This window comes from Rhinopithecus roxellana, chromosome 10, assembly GCF_007565055.1.
Source record: "Rhinopithecus roxellana isolate Shanxi Qingling chromosome 10, ASM756505v1, whole genome shotgun sequence".
Lineage (NCBI taxonomy): Eukaryota > Metazoa > Chordata > Mammalia > Primates > Cercopithecidae > Rhinopithecus > Rhinopithecus roxellana.
The window spans coordinates 8,409,361-8,428,795 of record NC_044558.1 but is presented as its reverse complement, the minus strand read 5'-3'; the positions used below and the strand labels follow the sequence as shown (position 1 = coordinate 8,428,795).

At 41.3% G+C, this 19,435-nt stretch overlaps 1 protein-coding gene across 6 annotated transcripts in view; it reads right to left on the bottom strand.

Annotated features, from left to right (window-relative positions):
* The window catches only part of ERC1 (ELKS/RAB6-interacting/CAST family member 1), a 540,835-nt gene that overhangs the window by 497,849 nt on the left and 23,551 nt on the right, over positions 1-19,435 (bottom strand). For all 6 annotated transcript variants that reach the window (XM_030938664.1, XM_010363554.2, XM_010363555.2 and 3 more), the window contains exon 2: positions 2,101-2,927. In XM_030938664.1, coding sequence (XP_030794524.1) covers positions 2,101-2,769 — 669 coding nt within the window. In that variant the 5' untranslated portion in view covers positions 2,770-2,927. The remainder of the gene's footprint in view (positions 1-2,100; positions 2,928-19,435) is intronic.

Below are 19,435 nucleotides of genomic sequence, written 5' to 3'. Positions count from 1 at the left end.
AGCGGCCCAATCTCGACTCACTGTGGCCTCGACCTCCCAGGCTCAGGTGATCCTCCTGCCTCAGCCTCCCAAGTAGTACAGGCACCCACCACCAAACCCAGCTAATTTTTTTCTATTTTTTGCAGAGACAGGGTTTCACCATTTTGCCCAGGCTGGTCTCAAACTCCTGGACTCAACCAATCCGCACCCCCTCAGCCTCACAAAGTGCTGGGAGTACAGGTGCGAGCTACCACACCTGGTAATACTATATTGTAACCTTATGGGACCACAGTCACACATTAGGTCCATCAGTGACCTAAACAGCTTTGTGTGGCAGACGACTCCTTCATCAGAGACACAGATAATTTCTAATTGCTTCTTTACTTCTTAGTATCATTTAAGAAGAACGCAGAAATTGGTATCAACTGCTTTCTTTATAATTTTGATTAACCTAATCCAAAAAGAAAGTGTAAACCCAACAATGAGGTAGTTAATTAAATAGTCTCCTTTTAAGAGTGTAAGACAGCTTTTTTAAGAAGGAAAAAAATTCAAGCTTGCAAGTTTAAGAAAACTTCTAAAAGTACACACAACTTGAACCACAGGGGAAAAAAATGTGAAGAGAGAAAAATTCTAAAAGTCTTTTAAACAAAAAGTACGGGCCGGGCATGGTGGCTCACACCTATAAACTCAGCACTTCGGGAGGCCGAGGCAGGTGGATCACCTGAGGTCAGGAGTTTGAGATCAGCCTGGTCAACACAGTGAAACCCCGTCTCTAATAAAAATACAAAAATTAGCCGGGTGTGGGAACAGGCACCTGTAATCCCAGCTACTCAGGAGTCTGAGACAGGAGAATCACTTGAACCTGGGTGGACGTTGCGGTGAGCCAAGATTGCGTCACTGTATTCCTGCCTGGGAGACACAGCAAGACTCTGTCTCAAAAAAACCAAAAACAAAAAAGTATGTTTAACATTTTAACTGGTAGAGCCTGAATATGATTTGTTCACATCTTTGGAGTCATCAGCTTCCTCACTGTGACATGGCTATCACCAAACACATCAACTATAACCTGGAGGAGCACAGAAAAATAAGTATTTCCGGTAGCTAATGTGACAGCACTTAGCTCTCAAACTGCAAAGCCCCATGACGATAAAGCCCAGTCATCTCACTTATTTTTTACAAGCAAATAATCACACCAGGTTGCCTTTCCTCTACCTTAAACGTAAAGAATTAAAGAACAAAAAGCTACAAAAGCATCCTGAAGTTAAACTTTTATGAATGGCAACAAAATGAATAGTTATTGTTCGTACTTAATAAATACATCATCAACATTTTTTTTTTTTTTTTGAGACAGAGTCTCACGGTGTCACCCCAGACTGGAGTGCAGTGGCAGGATCTCAGCTCACTGCAACCTCTGCCTCCCAGGTTCAGGTGATTCTCCTGCCTCAGCCTCCTTAGAAGCTGGGATTACAGGTACACACCATCACACCTGGCTAATTTTTGTATTTTTAGTAGAGTCGGGGTTTCACCGTGTTGCTAGGCTGGTCTCGAACTCCTGACCTCAATGATCTGCCCACCTCGGCCTCCCAAGTGCTGTAATTACAGGTGTAAGCCACCGTACCCGGCCAATATTAACTTTTTAAAAGTAATTTCTGTTCTCAGCTGACAACACTGATTTATCTTGTGATAGTCATTTTGTTGTTTTTACGAATGACTTTTTGACATTATGACAAATCTTAATGGTATACCTTACAGTTAAGTTACCTAGTCTAAATACATTTGGTAATAGATATTACAATGTGTGGCAAAATTATAACCTCAGAAGAATTGAAAAAAAAAAAAAAGATAACATATGCTGAAAGGAAAGACACGAAGAGAAACAGAAACCAGAGAAAAGAACCAAGCAAGAATGGAAGCAAGCAGACATGGGCAACTAGAAAAAAACAGGGCACAGGACCAAATTTGGAAAGGGCTGAGAAATGGAGGACACAAAATAGTAAAATAAACAGGAAAAAGGAAGATACATATACTACGAAGGGAAAAATCTAGGAAAAGGAAAAAAAAAAAAAGGCTATTTCATTTACATACATGAATTTAGCCAATAAACACATATGTAGAACTTACCTGGTTTTCCTCCTGTACAACTCTGTACTGTTCCTTCCAAATGGTGATTTTGGAAGCTTCATCTTTTCTCAGGGCTCGTTCTTTCTTCAGCTCTGGACTCCAGAAGGTCTTGATGCTATTCATTGAAGAACTCAATTTGCTCTCCTTCACTTCCACATCCTTCCGCAAGAGATCGTTTTCCCTTAATACTTCCTTCAGCTGTGTCTGCAGATCCATGATTGTGTTATCTCTCGCCTGGCGAAGGGAGTGAGGTACAGTGGATGCCATACTCACAGGAGGGAGGTGATGCTCTCCGAATGCTATGGTGTCACTGGCAACCCCACTGCTAGCTATGTTGGGGCTACTGCCCATAGCAGTCATCCGAACACCGTAAGGTAGACGTCCCCCAGAACGGCCAAGTGTCATGGTGCTTTTAGGTGTTTCTGAACCCATATTTTCATGGTCACTGAGATACATAGGGCCAGAGGTGGCATAGGCAGCATTTAAAGATTGTATATTTTCCATTGAAAGGGTTTTCCCACTGCCACCTCCAACACTGCTTCCCGAACTCCCTCCTGTACTGTTGGTTCGACGATGACCCAAGCGAGGGGAACGTGGAAGCCTGGGTGAGCGCCCAGGGCTCTGGTTGCTCGGTTCCACCTTCCCAACAGAGCGAGCACTTCCATACATGATTGCAAGGTCAGAAAAGGTGTAAAGCAGAAAATCAACAACGACAACAATGAAAAATGGGAACTTTGTGAGGTGTCTCTATGGCTGTAAGTCGGTTTAAGGTTAATCAGAAGAAGGTCCCCAGCTGTCCAATCTTGAAGAAGTATCTTATACCATATCTGTAATGACAAGATCACACATTAAATCCTCCAGTAATAAATATTTCCCTTCTCAGAAACTTTCCATTACCCCCACTTAAAGATCTACCCCTTCTACCATGTAAGATCTACCCCTTCTACCATGTATTTACTGAGGCATTCAGAATGTGATTACAGCATAATGTACAGCATAGTAAACAATATTTTAGAGATATTTTAGATGTCTCAAAACTGAATGCTGAAAACATACCATGCAACTGGAAAACAAACAAACAAAAAAGTGCCAGGTGCAATGGCTCATGCCTATAATCCCAGCACTCTGGGAGGCCAAGGTAGGAAGATCGCTTGAGGCCAGGAGTTCAAGACCAACCTGGGATACATAGCAAGATCCTGTCTCTACAAAAAAGTAAAAGAAAAAAAACCAAGAAGTATAAAGACAGACAAGGAAAAGATTAAAATCAATGTCTGAATATATGACTTTCTAACTGAAAACCCAAGATAATCAACTGACAAGTTATTAGAATAACAGAACTCAACAAACTGGTCAGACTCACTATCAATATATAAATTTCAATATTTTCATGTATAAATCAATAGTAATAACTAGAAAATGCAGCTTTTAGTTTAAAAGAAATTTTAAATCCCATTCACAACAGCAACAAAACCATAAAAGTACTTTGATATAAATCAACAAAAATGTACAAGCATTTTGGGGGAAAAAAACTAAAACTTTACTGAAAGACATAAAAGAACATCTAAACAAAAGAAAAGTTAACTGTGTTCATGGACAAGAAGACAAACACTGTTAAGATTCAGTTCTTCCCCAACTAGTTAGCACAATCCCAATGAAAAATCTCTACAGGATTTTGCTAATCAGCTGTAGGTCCCTTCCTTTCACAGGTGTTGAAGGATTTTTCAAGTAACTCGACAAACTGACTCTAAAATTCAAATGGAGAGTAAAGATACAAGAGTAACCAAACAATTTAAAACAGATGAACAAAGAAGGAAAACAGCCCTCAACAGCAAGATAAATTACAAATCCGTAATTCTTTATTTGTACTGCAAAAATCAAAAAAGCTCTGAAAATAAGTTTTTCCTTTTAACTCATCTAGCAGCAAACCTGGACCTGACCCGAGCTTACTTACTATGTATCCCACATAGTGTGACTTCATATATTTCATTAAGAAAACAACGCGTGTGATTACTGGATACTACATAATGGCCACTAAGTATTACTGGAAAAAACTCCTGACAACAAAACCACATCTGACCTGCAAGGTTTCTCATAAAGTATTGTAGCCTTGTAAAACTATAGTAATGAAAACTGTATAGTACTAGCCCAAAAACAGGGTCTAAATTATATGTGGGAATTTAATATATGTTAAAAGTAATATTTAAAAACAGTGAGTGATATGGTTTGGCTGTGTCCCCACCCAAATGTCACCTTGAATTGTAATAATCTTCCTGTGTCAAGGGTGGGGCCAGGTGTACTTAACTGAATCGTGGGAGCGGTTTCCCCTCTACTGTTCTTGTAAGTCTCATGGGATCTGATCGTTTTATAAATGGGAGTTCCCCTGTATAAGTTCTCTTGCCTGTCGTCATGTAAGACATAATTTTGCTCCTCATTCGCCTTCTGCCATGATTGTGAGGTCTCCCCAGCCATATGGAACTGAGAGTCCATTAAACCTCTTTCCTGGCAGGGTGCGGTGGCTCACATCTGTAATCTCAGCACTTTGGGAGGCCAAGGAGGGTGTATCACCTGACGTCAGGAGTTCGAGACCAACCCGATCAACACGGCGAAACCCCATCTCACTAAAAGCACAAAAATTAACCGAGCATGGTGGCAGGTGCCTGTAATCCCAGCTACTCAGGAGGCTGAGGCATGAGAAGCTTGAACCCAGGCGGTGGACACTGCAGTGAGCCAAGATCGCGCCACTGCACTCCAGCCTGGGTGACAAGAGAGAGACTCCGTCTAAATAAAAAAAAAATTTTTTTTTAATTAAAAAAAACTTTTCCTTTTTAAATTACCTAGTCTTGGGTATGTCTGTATTAGCAGCATGAGAACAGACTAATACAGTGAGGAATTGAAAAATCACTCAATAAATGAGGTTTAAATACTTGTTGCTCTTCGAGAACAATTAAGTATACTCGTCTTCACATAGCACACCAAAATAAATTCCATATACGTTAAAGATATAAATTTTTTAAACCATTAAAAGTACTAGAAGAAAATTTTGAAGAGTATCCTTGTGAACTTCAGTTAGGAAAAGCCTTCTTAAATAAAAAACCAGAAGCAAAAACCATAAAGAAAAACAACCAATACACTTAATTATGTCAAAATGACAAAGTATTATACTAAAAAATGCTGTAAATAAAAGATAAACCAAAAGCTAGGTAAAAAATACAGTCAACATAGTATAACGATCTGTAAACAGAGTATGTAAAGAATTCCTACATGGGAAATGCCAATTTTGAAACAGCAATAATTACAGGGAAGGAAACTTGTGTTATAAAGGGGAAAAATGTTTGTGGAGGCTTTAACTCAACTTATAAAGCTTTATACTCAAATGACCATAAAGCACCTGAATTTTTTTTTCAAAAAAGAAAACATGTTCATACTCTACAAGTATAATTAAAACAAATTTTAAAACCACAGGCAGTTGTCTCTTGGTATCTGCTGGGGACTGGTTCCAGCAGAACGTATCCAGATATCCAAGACCCTCCCAGACAACAAAAATCCCAGGCTGCTCAAGTCCCTGATTCAAACTGACATAGTAATTGCATAAAACCTATGGACATCCTCCAGTATACTTTAAATCATCTCTAAATTATTTACAATACTTCATACAATGTAGATGTTATGTAAATTGTTGTTATACTTACTGTTATATTATTTTTCCATGTTGTATTATTTTTTCCCAAGTTTTTTTTTTTTTCTCCCCATTTTTTTTTTCAAGGTGACTTTAAAATTCCTTCCCAAATATTTTTGGTCCACAGTTGGTTAGTTCTGTGGATGCAGAACCCACTATACTATAGCTATCAACTTTATACACTTCTTTCAAAGACAATACAGATCTAAACTAGATCTCTCTGATTTCCTGGCATCATTTCAAAGAATTGGCTTAGGTCAAATAACAACAGACTTCAGCATATTAAACAATATTTTCCCAAAATCCATTGTTATGTAAATTGATTCTTATAAGTGTTTCTTCATTGAAAATAGCACCCAAGTAAATCATATTGTCGAAAATAAGATTCTTTTTTTGAGATGGAGTCTCGCTCTGTCGCCCAGGCTGGAGTGCAGTGGCGCGATCTCAGCTCACTGCAAGCTCCGCCTCCCGGGTTTACAACATTCTCCTGGCTCAGCCTCCCAAGTAGCTGGAACTACAGGTGCCCGGCACCTCGCCCGGCTAGTTTTTTGTATTTTTTTAGTAGAGACGGGGGTTTCACCGGGTTAGCCAGGATGGTCTCGATCTCCTGACCTCGTGATCCGCCCGCCTTGGCCTCCCAAAGTGCTGGGATTACAGGCTTGAGCCACCGCGCCCGGCCCCTAAAATAAGATTCTAAAGACAGTATCTATTCTGGTCAAACTCAAACAGGTTAAAAATCCTCAAAACTGTGAACACACAGGTGGTCTCATCTCTATAATACTGAACCAGTAAACAAAGCCTAGGGCTAACAACAAACAAGACAGGAAATACACAGAACCTGACCTTTTAAGGAAAGACTCCAATCTCCCTCCATCTCAGAAACTGCTATGGCACACTGAGTTCCGCAATGGCAGTATTTTGTTAGTAATGTTACGAAATTCCTTTCCAGCACGAACCTAGCTCATGAAGTAAAAATTTCTTTTCAGGAGTAATCTGGACTGTAAAGTGGGTGACAGGTAGTGATCTACAAATCACTGCTTCAGATGAATTCTATTTCAAGATCCAAGAGGGATACAAAGTTTTTTCTTTTTTTAAGTAATTTGAATATTGCATAAAATAAGGGAGCCATTAATTATCTGGAATCCTTTCAATGGTAACAAAAGCTAACCTTTAGTGAGTGTGTGTTTCATATGCCAGGCACTGTACTATGAGTTTTCTCAGATTTAATATTTACGTTAAATATTCAATATTCATGTATAACTTAGTATTTTGTATGAATAAGATGGGTCCTGTCATTATTTCCATTTTACAGATAAAGAAAGTTGAGGCTTAGTGACTTATCTAAAGACACACAGCTATTAAATGGTAGGGTCAAGATTTGAATTAAGGCAGCCTAATTCCAGATCCCTGGAGGCTGCTAACTATCATGCTTAACCACCATCATCTGCTGATGTTAACGTCTCAGGTGTCCACAGGATATTAAAGGTTCTCACAATTTTAAGGTAGTGTATCCTACTAATTTACCACTCTAAACTTTAGGTTATGTCTTAGATTTTCCCAGGTGTAAAACTTAAACAATCACTTATATCTTTCTATTAAGTAGGAGAAAGTCTTTTTTAAAAGATGGAAGGCAGAACAAAATAAGTCAAACAATAAAATAATTCAGAAATGCAAGAGTTTCAGGAATCACACCATGAGAACTTTAAACTGCCACATTCACCAAAAAAAAAAAAAAAAAAAAAAAAAAAATCCCAACTCTGCCACTGTGCTGAATTCTATTTCCACGTAGTGGAGGAACTAAATCACATTAAAGAGGCTAAGATCAGGCCGGGCGCGGTGGCTCAAGTCTGTAATCCCAGCACTTTGGGAGGCCGAGACGGGTGGATCACGAGGTCAGGAGATCGAGACCATCCTGGCTAACCTGGTGAAACCCCGTCTTTACTAAAAATACAAAAAACTAGCCAGGTGTGGTGGCGCCGCCTGTGGTCCCAGCTACTCGGGAGGCTGAGGCAGGAGAATGGCGGGAACCCGGGAGGCGGAGCTTTTGCAGTGAGCTGAGATGGCGCCACTGCACTCCAGCCTGGGCGACAGAGCGAGACTCCATCTCAAAAAAAAGAAAAAAAAGAGGCTAAGATCCAATAACAAAAATTCACATTGTTTTCAACATTAGCAGGTGCACTCTAGGCTAAGATCCAATAACAAAAATTCACATTGTTTTCAACATTAGCAGGTGCACTCTAATATTCAAGTCACTTTCAAATCCAAAATGGTATTTCCAAGTGGAGTCTGTAATTTTCAGAACTATATTCATTTATAGGACAAGGGAAGGAATTCACCAGTTATATCTGAGGGAAGCCCTCATATAGCTTTTTAATCCCATGAGCTTCAGGGAAGACGGTGTTTTTAAAAAATTCTTTTAAAAAATATGGAATATAAAAATAAAATAAAATAAAAATAAAAAATATGGAATAAAGCCACAAAATAATAATTCTAGCACTTTAAACAACCTGACCAAAAATATGACCAAATAAGTCACACAGTATGACTCAATTTATGTAAAATTCTAGATTTATTATGACAGAAAGTTACTAAGTACATGACTAGGCACTGGGTAGAGGGAGGCATGGATCATAAAGGAGCAAGGGGAAACTTTTGGGGGTGACTGAAATGTTCTCTATTGTATTTGGGATGATGGTTTCACAGGCATGTATCTATGTTAAAACTGATCAAACTGTACACTTTAAATACGTGCAATGACTGTATATATATTATACCACAGAAGTTTGGGGAAAATTGCACATATTTTAAACTCTTTCTCTAAATTAAGTCAAAAGAAACACCTTTAGTGATTGATTTATATTCCTAGAGTCCCAATTGCTGCTAGAGAAAATCATGCAGCTGTTCAGTTTGATTTCCTCCCTCAGCTGGGCCCATGTTTCTCTCCCAGAGCCCCACAAGTCTCTTAGTTAGCTTCCTATGCAATACCTGTTATGGTGGGTTATTTCAAATCTCGGCCTTCTGCCTCTCACTTTCAGCAAATGACTTCATGTCATTTGACTGAATTGTGTCCCCTAATCCAAAATTCCTAAATTGAAGTCTTAACCCCCATACCTCAGAATGTGAGCATATTTTAGATAGGGTCCTTAAAGAATTAAGGTTCAAGGGGGGTACTAGGGTGGGCTCTAATCCAATATAACTAGTATCCTTATAAAAACAGATGAGGACACAGGCAAGCACAGAGGAAAGACCATGTAAAGACACCAGAAAATGGCCATGTACAACCCAGAGATAGGCCTCCAGAAGAAACCAAGCAGGCCAACACCTTTGTCTCAGAATTCTAGCTTCCAGAATTATGAGAAAACAAATTCTTGTGCCAGGCACGATGGCTCATGCCTGTAATCCCAACACTTTGGGAGGCCACAATGGGTGGATCACCTGAGGTCAGAAGTTCAAGACCAGCCTGGCCAGCATGGTGAAACCCTGTCACTACTAAAAATGCAAAAATTAGCTGGGCATGGTGGCGCGTGCCTGTAGTTCTAGCTACTCCAGAGGCTGAGGCAGGAGAATCACTTGGACCCGGGAGGCGGAGGTTGCAGTGAACAGAGATGGCGCCACTGCACTCCAACCTGGGCGACAGAGCGAGACTCTGTCTTGGAACAAAAAAAAAAAAGAAATTGTTGTTAAGCCACATCATCAGTGGTCTTGTGTGTGGGGGTGGAGGGGTGGGAGATGTTTTGTGTTTTTGTTTGCTGAGACAGGGTCTCCTCTGCTACCCAGGCTGGAGTGCAGTGGTAGGATCACAGCTCCCCATGGCCTCAACCTCCCAGGCTCAAGCACTTCTCCCACCTCAGCCACCCAAGTGGCTGAGACTACAGGCAAGCACCAGCACACCCAGCTAATTTTTGTATTTTTGGTACAGGTGAGGTTTCACCATGTTGCCCAGGCTGGTCTCAAACTCCTGGGCCCGAGGGATTCACCTGCCTCAGCCTCCCAAAGTACTGGGATTACAGGCGTGAGCCACCGTGCCCAGCTGATGGTACTTTCTTATGACAGCCCTACCAAATTTATCTATCTCACCTCCTATATTAGAGAGAAACAGAGAAATCAAACAGGAACTATCTCAACTTCCTCTCACCACATGTTCTGCTGGAAGTGGGCTACAGCTAATCCTTCCACAGGGTACTTTAGTCCCTATTCCCACTGGCTTCTCCAGAGAAACCTTAGTTAATGATCGCTTTTCCTCTCTAATGCCTTTTTAACTTCCGTCTATAAATACACCTTGTTTCTTTTTGACACTCTCCTCTCTTGGTTTTTTTTATATCATATGCTCTTTTCTTCTAACCCTCCTCCTTTGTTTGTTCCTCCCTTAAATGTTTCTGATCTTCATCCCTATGTTATTTTCACACTACAATATCATCCTTAAGAAATCCTTTCTCCCTGCCTCCACCAGCTTAAAATAACATATGTACAACAAAGACTCCAAATTTACTACTTCTCCAGTACTTCTTTACTTCTCCTTTGAGAATCAGAACTATGTATTCCACTTCTGGACATCTTTACTTATACTCCTCACATGCACCTCAAACACACCCGCCCGCAAACTGAATTCCACATCAAGGTCTCCCCACTCCATAACCAAATCTGCTGCTGCAGGGAAAAAATAAAAATAAAAAAAAGAACATGGCAGTAGACAACATCTAGTCAAATGAATAACATCAGCTGCTCAAGCCAGAGCCTGAGAGTCCTTCCGAAATCTTCATATTCCATATATACACATATTATCAAAAAAATACAATTCCTGTTTCTTTGATTTCCAGATACCTCTTAAATTGACCCTCTTCCTCCATTCCCACAATTAGTACCTTGGTTTATGCCATCCTCTCCTACCTGAATTAAAACAACTTTCTAACCTGACTGCCTGCCTCTAACCTCAGAGTCCTGTGTTAGTCCATTCTCAAGCTCTATGTAGAACTGCCCACGAGGCTGAGTAATTTATAAAAGAAAGAGGTTTAATTGACTCACAGTTCTGCAGGGCTGGGGAGGCCTCAGGAAGCTTACAATCGTGGCAGAAGGGGAAGCAAACACATCCTCCTTCACACGGCAGCAGGAAGAAATGCCAAGCAAAGGGGGAAAAGACCCTTATAAAACCATCAGATCCAGGCTTGGCACGGTGGCTCACTCCTGTAATCCCAACACTTTGGGAGGCCAAGGTCGGTGGATCACTTGAGATCAGGAGTTCAAGACCAGCCTGGCCAACATGGTGAAACCCTGTCTCTACTAAAAATACAAATATTACCCAGACATGCTGACTTGAACCCAGGAGGCAAAGGTTTCAGTGAGCCAAGATTATGCCACTGCACTCAGGCCTGGGTGACAGAGCAAGACTCTTGTCTCAAAAAAGAAAAAAAATATCAATCTCGTGGGCACTCACTATTAGAAGAGCATGGAGTAACCGACTCCCATGATTCAGTTACCACCAGGTCCCTCCACAACATGTAGGGATTATGGGAACTACAAGATGAGATATCTGGGGACACAGTCAAACCGTATCAGCCCCATAATCAGTGTTTTTCAAACTTAGAACTATGACCCAATAGTAGGTTGTGAAATCAGCTTGATAAACTGCGACCAAGCTTGTTTTCTTGTTTTAAATGAAATCAAATCACTAGATACCCTGAGCCAGAATCACCCAACACACTCTTCATGAAATCTGAGATGTTTGTTTTTCAAATTCAGTAAGTTCTGAAGTAACTGCAACAAGAGATAGTAGTGTTGTGTTGTTTTCTGCAACGTTTCAGGAGTGCATATGCATGCATATGTGCATACTGGATCACAATATAAAATGTACTTCTTGGCCAGGCACAGCAGCCCGTGCCTGCAATCCTAGCACTTGGGGAGACCAAGGCAGTAGGATTGTTTGAGTCAAGGAACTCAAGATCAGCCTGGACAACACAGCAAGATCCTATCTCCAGGAGAATAGAGATAGGCTCTCTAAAATAAACAGATAAATAGAACTGAAAATGAAATGTATAGCTTATTTTCACAGTGTATCACACTAAAGTAAACATAAGCATTGTTGAGAACTGTGAAGGAACTAGGGTTACCCTACTTAGAGGTTAATACGTTTGGCCTATGACCATTTCATGGATACTGACAGAACACATGAGTCTCCTGGGTCAAACACAAAGAACTTTATTACTCACAGCACAGCAAGCATGAGCATGTTTGCACTGTCTCCCTGTTACCCCCAAGTTCCATAAGGTAACATGGAGCAGCTCAGATGGATGCTACACATGCAGCGGGTTTGCATCACAGCTAAGGAACATTGGGCTTAGGGAATCCACTGTTTTTTTTTTTTTTTTTTTTTTTTTGGTTTTTTTTTTGGGTTTTCTTTGAGACGAAGTCTCGCTCTGTTGCCCAGGCTGGAGTGCAGTGGCGCAGTCTCGGCTCACTGCAAGCTCCGCCTCCGGGTTCCCGCCAATCTCCTGCCTCAGACTCCCAAGTAGCTGGGACTACGGGCGCCCGACACCGCGCCCAGCTAATTTTTTTGAATTTTTTAGTAGAGACGGGGTTTCACCGTGTGAGTCAGGATGGTCTCGAACCCTTGACCTCGTGACCCACCCACCTCGGCTTCCCAAAATGCTGGGATTACAGGCATGAGCCACCGTGTCCGGCCAGAATCCACCACTTTTACAGTAAGTAATAAGTAGGCCTGCTCTTTGTCCCAATGAAAGATATTACTTCCTCCCACAAAGTGGCCCGCTGCAAACACAGTCCTGAAAAACAGCCTGGGTTAGGAACAGTCCAGGCCCTGCTTGCAGTCCTAGCATACTCAGCAGGGTGTATATGAAATAAGAGTCTCGGCCGGGTGTGGTGGCCCATGCCTGTAATCCTAGCACTTTGGGAGGCTGAGACAGGCGGGTCACTTGACACCAGGAGTTTGAGACCAGCCTGGCCAACATGGTGAAACCCCGTCTATACTAAAATTACAAAAATTAGCTGGGCATGGTGGCACACACCTGTAATCCCAGCTACTCGGGAGGCTGAGGCAGGACAATTGCTTGAACCCGGGAGGTGGAGGTTGCAGTGAGCCCAGACTGCGCCACTGCACTCCTGCCTGAGCGAAAGAGCGGGACTCCATCTCAAAAAAAAAGAAATAGGAAGCTCATGGGAGATTCATTCTCCTGACAATTATTTGTGGTACTTTTAAAGTATGTCCATAAATTATTTAATGCTCCTCCTTTTAAGAGGGAGAGTAAATTTCCTCTCCTTGAGTGTAGACTGAACTTAGTGACTTGCTTCCAATGATGTACTTTCATGACTAACTCTTATAAGACACTGGAGCTTCTGTCTTGGTCACTCTCTCAAATCACTCTCTCAGGAATCCAGCTGCCATGTCATGAGGATACTCAAACTTCAAACTATCCTGTGAAGAGAGTCACATATTCAGGAACTGAGGCTTCCTGCCAACAGCCATGCGAGATAGCTTCAAAGATCCTCCAACCTCAGTCAAGAATTGAAATGAGTGTAAACTCAGCAGTCAACATCTTGACTGCAACCTCACTAGAGACCCTGAGTGAGAATCACCCAGTACACACGCTTCATAAAATCTGAGATAAGTTTCTTTTTGTTTTGTTGAGAAAGAGTCTCACTCTGTTGCCCAAGCTGGAGTGCAGTAGCACAATCTCGGCTCACTGCAACCTCCATCTCCCAGGTTCAAGCGATTCTCCTGCCTCAGCCTCCCAAGCAGCTGGGATTATAGGAATGTGCCGCCAGGCCCTGCTAATTTCTGTATTTTTAGTAGAGATGGAGTTTCGCCATATTGGCCAGGCTAGTCTCAAACTCTTGATATCAGGTGATCCACCTGCCTTGGTCTCTCAAAGTGCTGGGGTTACAAGCATGAGCCACTGTGCCCAGCCAGATGTTTGTTCTTTAAGTCCAGTAAGTTTTGAAGTAACTTGTAATGCAGCAAGAGATAATATAGTCTTGTTTTCTGCCATGTTTAAGGTGTGCATATTGAATCACAATATAAAATGTCCTTCTTGGCCAGACACAGCGGCCCATGCCTATAATCCTAACACTTTGGGAGACTAAGGCAGGAGAATTGCTTGAGTCTAGGAGTTCAAGGCCAGACTGGACAACACAGCAAGATCCTATCTCTGCAAAAAAATTAAAAAAAAAAAAAAAATAGCCCAGCATAGTGGCTCATGCCTGTAGTCCCAGCTACTTAGGAAGCGGAGGCAGGAAGATTCCTTGAAACCAAGAGTTCACGGCTACAGTGAGTCATGATAGTGCCACTGCACTATGCCGTGGATGACATGGCAAGACCTTGTCTCAAAAAAGCAAAAATAAATGTGATTCTTTTTATAAGTTCTAAACAATTCTCAACACCAGTGCCATAACGACCTTCTAATATGATGATTCTCCAAATGGGTAAGGGATTCCAGGGGTGTTCAAGACCCTTGCAGGAGGTCCATGAGGGCAAAGCTATTTTCGTAACAGGATGACGTTATTGGCCTTTTTCACTGTGATTCTCTCACGAGTGCATAAGTGTTTTCCAGAGCTACATGATGTGTGATAAGATCCCACTGACAGCTAATGGAACGTGTGCTTGTGTATCCCCACATTTTAAAAATGTCTTGGCTGGGCACGGTGGCTCATACCTATAACCCCAGCACTTTGGGAACCTGAGGCAGGAGGATCACTTGAGCTCAGGAGTTCAAGACTGCCCTGGGCAACATGGCGAAATCCCGTTTCTACTAAAAATACAAAAAATGAGCCAGGCCAGGTGGCATACACCTGTAATCCCAACTACTTGGGAGGCTGAGGTGGGAGGATAACTTCAGCCCAAGAGGCGGAGGTTGCAGTGAGCAGAGATCACGTCCACTGCACTCCAGCCTGGGAGACAGAGCCAGACCTTGTCTCAAAAAATGTATTTTTTTTAATCTGAATTCCTTGGTAGTGCATATGAGATTTTTTATCACTTGACCCTGCCTATCTCTCTGAAGCTACTCCTTATCCACTCTCCTTCTCCATGTGGCAACCATGATCAGGTCTATGCAATTCCCTGAAATACCAAGCTGTCTCTGGTTTCCATGACCTTCTTTTGCCCCATTAACTGGCTAACTACTGATCATTTTTCCAGACTAAGTTCAACAGTCACAATCCTACACAAACCTGCATGACCCTCAGTCTAATTTAGGTGCTCCTCTGAGGTAACCAGGGGCTTTTAAAATAATGTAATTATTATTTTAATTACTTCCTTAAAAGTAATGTCTTACTCCACCTCCAAAACCTAGCACAGTGTCTAATACAAATCAAGCAGGCAATAAGTGTTTGCCAATGCCACAATTAATCTAAATCCACGTAAAAATCATTAGATAGTTCATACACATTTAAAAAGTAGTAATAATCTTGAATGTAGTTTATGGAACCTGCAACTAAATGTAATCTAAAATAAATATAATGAAAGCATTTTTTAACATTTTCCTCAAGTTAAGAAAATTTTCTCTATCTTTAAACAGTATCCCAATTTCATGAATTAGGACCAGGTGTGGTGGCTCACTGCCTGTAACCCCAGCACTTTGGGAGGCCGAGGCGGGCAGATCACTTGAGGTCAGGAGCTCGAGACCAGCCTGGCTAACATGGTGAAACCCCGTTTCTACCAAAAATACAAAAACTAGCTGGGCGTGATGGCGCCATCCTGTACTCCCAGCAACTCCACAGGCTGAGGGAGGAGAATCACTTGGAGAATCGCTTGAACCCGGGAGGTGGAAGCTGCCATGAGCTGAGGCCACGCCACTGCGCTCCAGCCTGGGCAACAGAGTGAGACTCTGAATACAAACAAATAAATAAATAAAACTAATTCCATGAACCGACAACCTCCTTCTGTATACGTCTTGCTATTTATTTTTGTCATCTATCCCCTGAAAATAATAAACTAACTAAATGGGCAAGATTTCAATTTTTTAAAAAACTGTTCTTCCTACGTTAGTAAAAATACAAACTTCTGTAATGAAATCTTAATTCCAAGAAGATGGCATAAGCTCAGACTAATGCCTCTCATCTAAGACAGAAATTAAAGATGAACACACACAGAGCAATCACGTGCAGAAAATATGTCTGTGGGGACAAATGGGTTCTCAATACTAAAAAACTCTAGTAAACTCTATGGCAGAGACCTACCAAGCTAAAGATGTACCAAGCACTTAAGATGAATTTTGTACCCTGTATTTCGAGTTTTTAAAAAATACCATATGGCTGGGTGTGGTGGCTCATGCCTGTAATCCTAGCACTCTGGGAGGCTGAGGCGGGCAGATCACCTGAGACCAGGAGTTCGAGGCCAGCCTGGCCAATAAGGCGAAACTCCATCTCTATGAAAAATACAAAAATTAGCAGGGCATGGTAGCGTGCGCCTCTAGTCCCAGCTACTTTGGAGGCTGAGGCATGAGAATCATTTGAATCTGGGAGGCGGAGGTTGCACTGAGCCAATATTGTGCCACTGCACTCCAGCCTGGGTGACAGAACAAGACACCATCTCAAAAAAAAAAAAAAAAAAATACCAGAACAGCATTTAAATCTCTGCAAGCTTTCCAGGATTTACATTTAGAGAAATTTCCTAACATCTAATTCTGAGAAGAATATTACCAGAAATCTGCCTTATCTTAAATTATGAGTTTATTAACAATACAGTTTCACTATCAATTCATCACTATTCACATCACAAAGCCTGTCAGAAAAAAACACAAAGAATATTCAGGACAGGCACAGTGGCTCACGCCTATAATCCCAGCACTTTGGGAGGCCAAGGCGGGTGGATCACCTGAGGTCAGGAGTTCGAGATCAGCAGGCCAACATGGTGAAACTCCATCTCTACTAAAAACACAAAAATTAGCCGGGCGTGGTGGCACATACCTGTAACCCAAGCTACTCAGGAGGCTGAGGCAGGAGAATCACTTGAACCCAGGATGTGGAGGCTGCAGTGAGCTGAGATCACGCCACCGCACTCCAGCCTGAGTGACAGAGTGAAACTGTGTACTGAAAAAAACAAAAAAAAAAAAAAGAAAAGAAAAGAAAAGCACTGATCCCAATGGTTATACACACACTGTGAGAGAAAAACAGCCCCAGTCTCACCTCACCCCACAGAAATCCATTATACTCAGAGGTCTAAAAATAAAAATACTTTTACCCACAATGATTCTATGTTAGCCTTTAATTCTCAACTCTTCCACCAAATAGCTACAAGCATAACATGCAACTGCAGACAACAATCTCTCTCTCCTCCTAGACTAGAAAAATCAAAATAACTCTTTACGAACTAAATCTCCGAAGGAACACCAAATATTCTTAAGACAAATGAAAGCAAAAACAAATTTGTTTTTTTTTTTTTGAGATGGAGTCTCGCTCTGTCACCCAGGCTGGAGTGCAGTGGCACGATCTAGGCTCAGTGCAAGCTCCACCTCCCGGTTTCACACCATTCTCCTGCCTCAGCCTCCCGAGTAGCTGGGACTACAGGCGCCCACCACCACGCCCGGCTAATTTTTTGTATTTTTTTTTTTTAAGAGAGACGGGGTTTCACCATGTTTGCCAGGATGGTCTGAATCTCCTGACCTCGTGATCCACCCGCCTCGGCCTCCCAAAGTGCTGGGATTACAGGCGTGAGCCTCTGCGCCCGGTGAATAAAAGCAAAAAATTCTTTAATAGCAACATAGTAGCTTACTTCAAATTAACTACGGTTGACTAGGCTGACACAGATGTGCTATGATATTTATAAGTTGAACCAGAAAATTTAATATACCACCTATTAGCTATTTAAATAATTATATGTGAAATTCTGACATAAATCTCAAAATTACTAGTCCAACCTGATGTAATGGGGTTATGCTCATCAACGAGTCAAATATTTTTAATACTGTACTTCAACATTTCTAAAGATCCTGTTCATTTTCTTAAAGGGTTATTTATAAATACTACTAGGGACGAGAAATACACTGCTCTCCCAGGTTCCCTGTGAAAACATGAACAATAGACCAAAATTTTAAAATCCCACTGAAGTACAATTTGGCATAATCTATCAAAATTTAAAATGTGCACACTGTTGAACTAGAAGTTTCACTTTAAAAAGTATTCTCCATAAAATATATTTTCACAGGTTCACGGACATAATGTGCAATGATATTCAATTATTGCATTGTCTGTACCAGCAAGGACACAGCTTAAATTTCCAACAAGAGATTAGTTGAATAAATTTATGTATCTCTCAACTATAATAAGACAATGCTGCTGTTTAAAAAAAATTTCTTTTAATCCTAATTTAAAAAAAAAAAAAGAAAAACAATGGCCAGGCATGGTGGCTCATACTTGTAATCCCATCACTTTAAAAAGCTGAGGCAGGCAGATCACTTGAGGTCAGGAGTTCAAGACCAGTCTGGCCAACCTGGTGAACTCCTGTCTCTAACAAAAAATACAAAACTTACCTGGGCAAAAAATACAAAATTTACACATTACAGGGTGTGTGCCTGTAGTACCAGTTACTCAGATGGGAGGACTGCTTGAACTCCAGAGGTAGAGGTTACAGTGAGCCAAGATCATGCCACTGCACTCCAGCCTGGGCAACACAGCAAGACTCTCTCAAAAAAAAAAAAAGAAAAAGAAAAAGAAAAAGAGGCCAGGCACAGTAGCTCATGCCTGTGATCCCAACACTTTGGGAGGCCAAGGCAGGCAGATCACTTGAGGTCAGGAGTTCGGGACCAGCCTAGCCAACATGGTGAAACTCCGTCTCTACTAAAAATACAAAAAGTAGCCAGGCATGGTGGTGTGCACCTGTGATCCCAGCTACTTGGGAGGCTGAGGCAGGAGAATCGCTTGAACCTGGGAAACAGAGGTTGCAGTGAGCTGAGATTGCACCACTGCACTCCAGCTTGGGTGGAAAGAGAGAGATTTCGTTTCAAAAAAAGGTAAAAGAAACCAAAATAAACAAAATATTTAAGTAAATATCTATATCTGACATGCAAAAACATACTGTGAAGTGGAAAAAAAGCAAGTTATAGAAGAATGCTTACAAGACAATCTCATTTGAGTACAAAGGATATATATACATATATTTGTATATACACATACATATATATATATTTGTATGAATTGTATGGTAACAGCCTATTTCTGAAAGACCAGATGGAATCACCTTTTTCCTCACTTATATACTTTTCTTTTCTGTTCCATTTTCTTTTTATAGTGAGCATGTACTTTTACTTTTTTTTTTTTTTTTTTTTTTTTTGGCGTGGTGCGGTGGCTCAGGCCTGTAATCCCAACAGCTTGGGAGGCCAAGATGGGTGGATCTCCTGAGCTCAGGAGTTCGAGACCAGCCTGGGCAACACGGTGAAACCCTGTCTCTACCAAAATATCAAAATTAGCCAGGCATGATGGCACACGCCTATGATCTCAGCTACTCAGGAGGCTGAGTCATAAAAATTGCTTGAACTCGAGACAGAGGCTACGGTGAGCCAAGAACACACCACTGCATCCCAGCATGGACAACAGAGTGAAACCCTATCTCAAAAAAAAAAAAAACTTGTATTTTTTTAAGTCTCATTATAAACTACAGGTTTAAATAAAGACCTCCACAACCATTCAGCACTAATTTACACAGTAATTAATGGG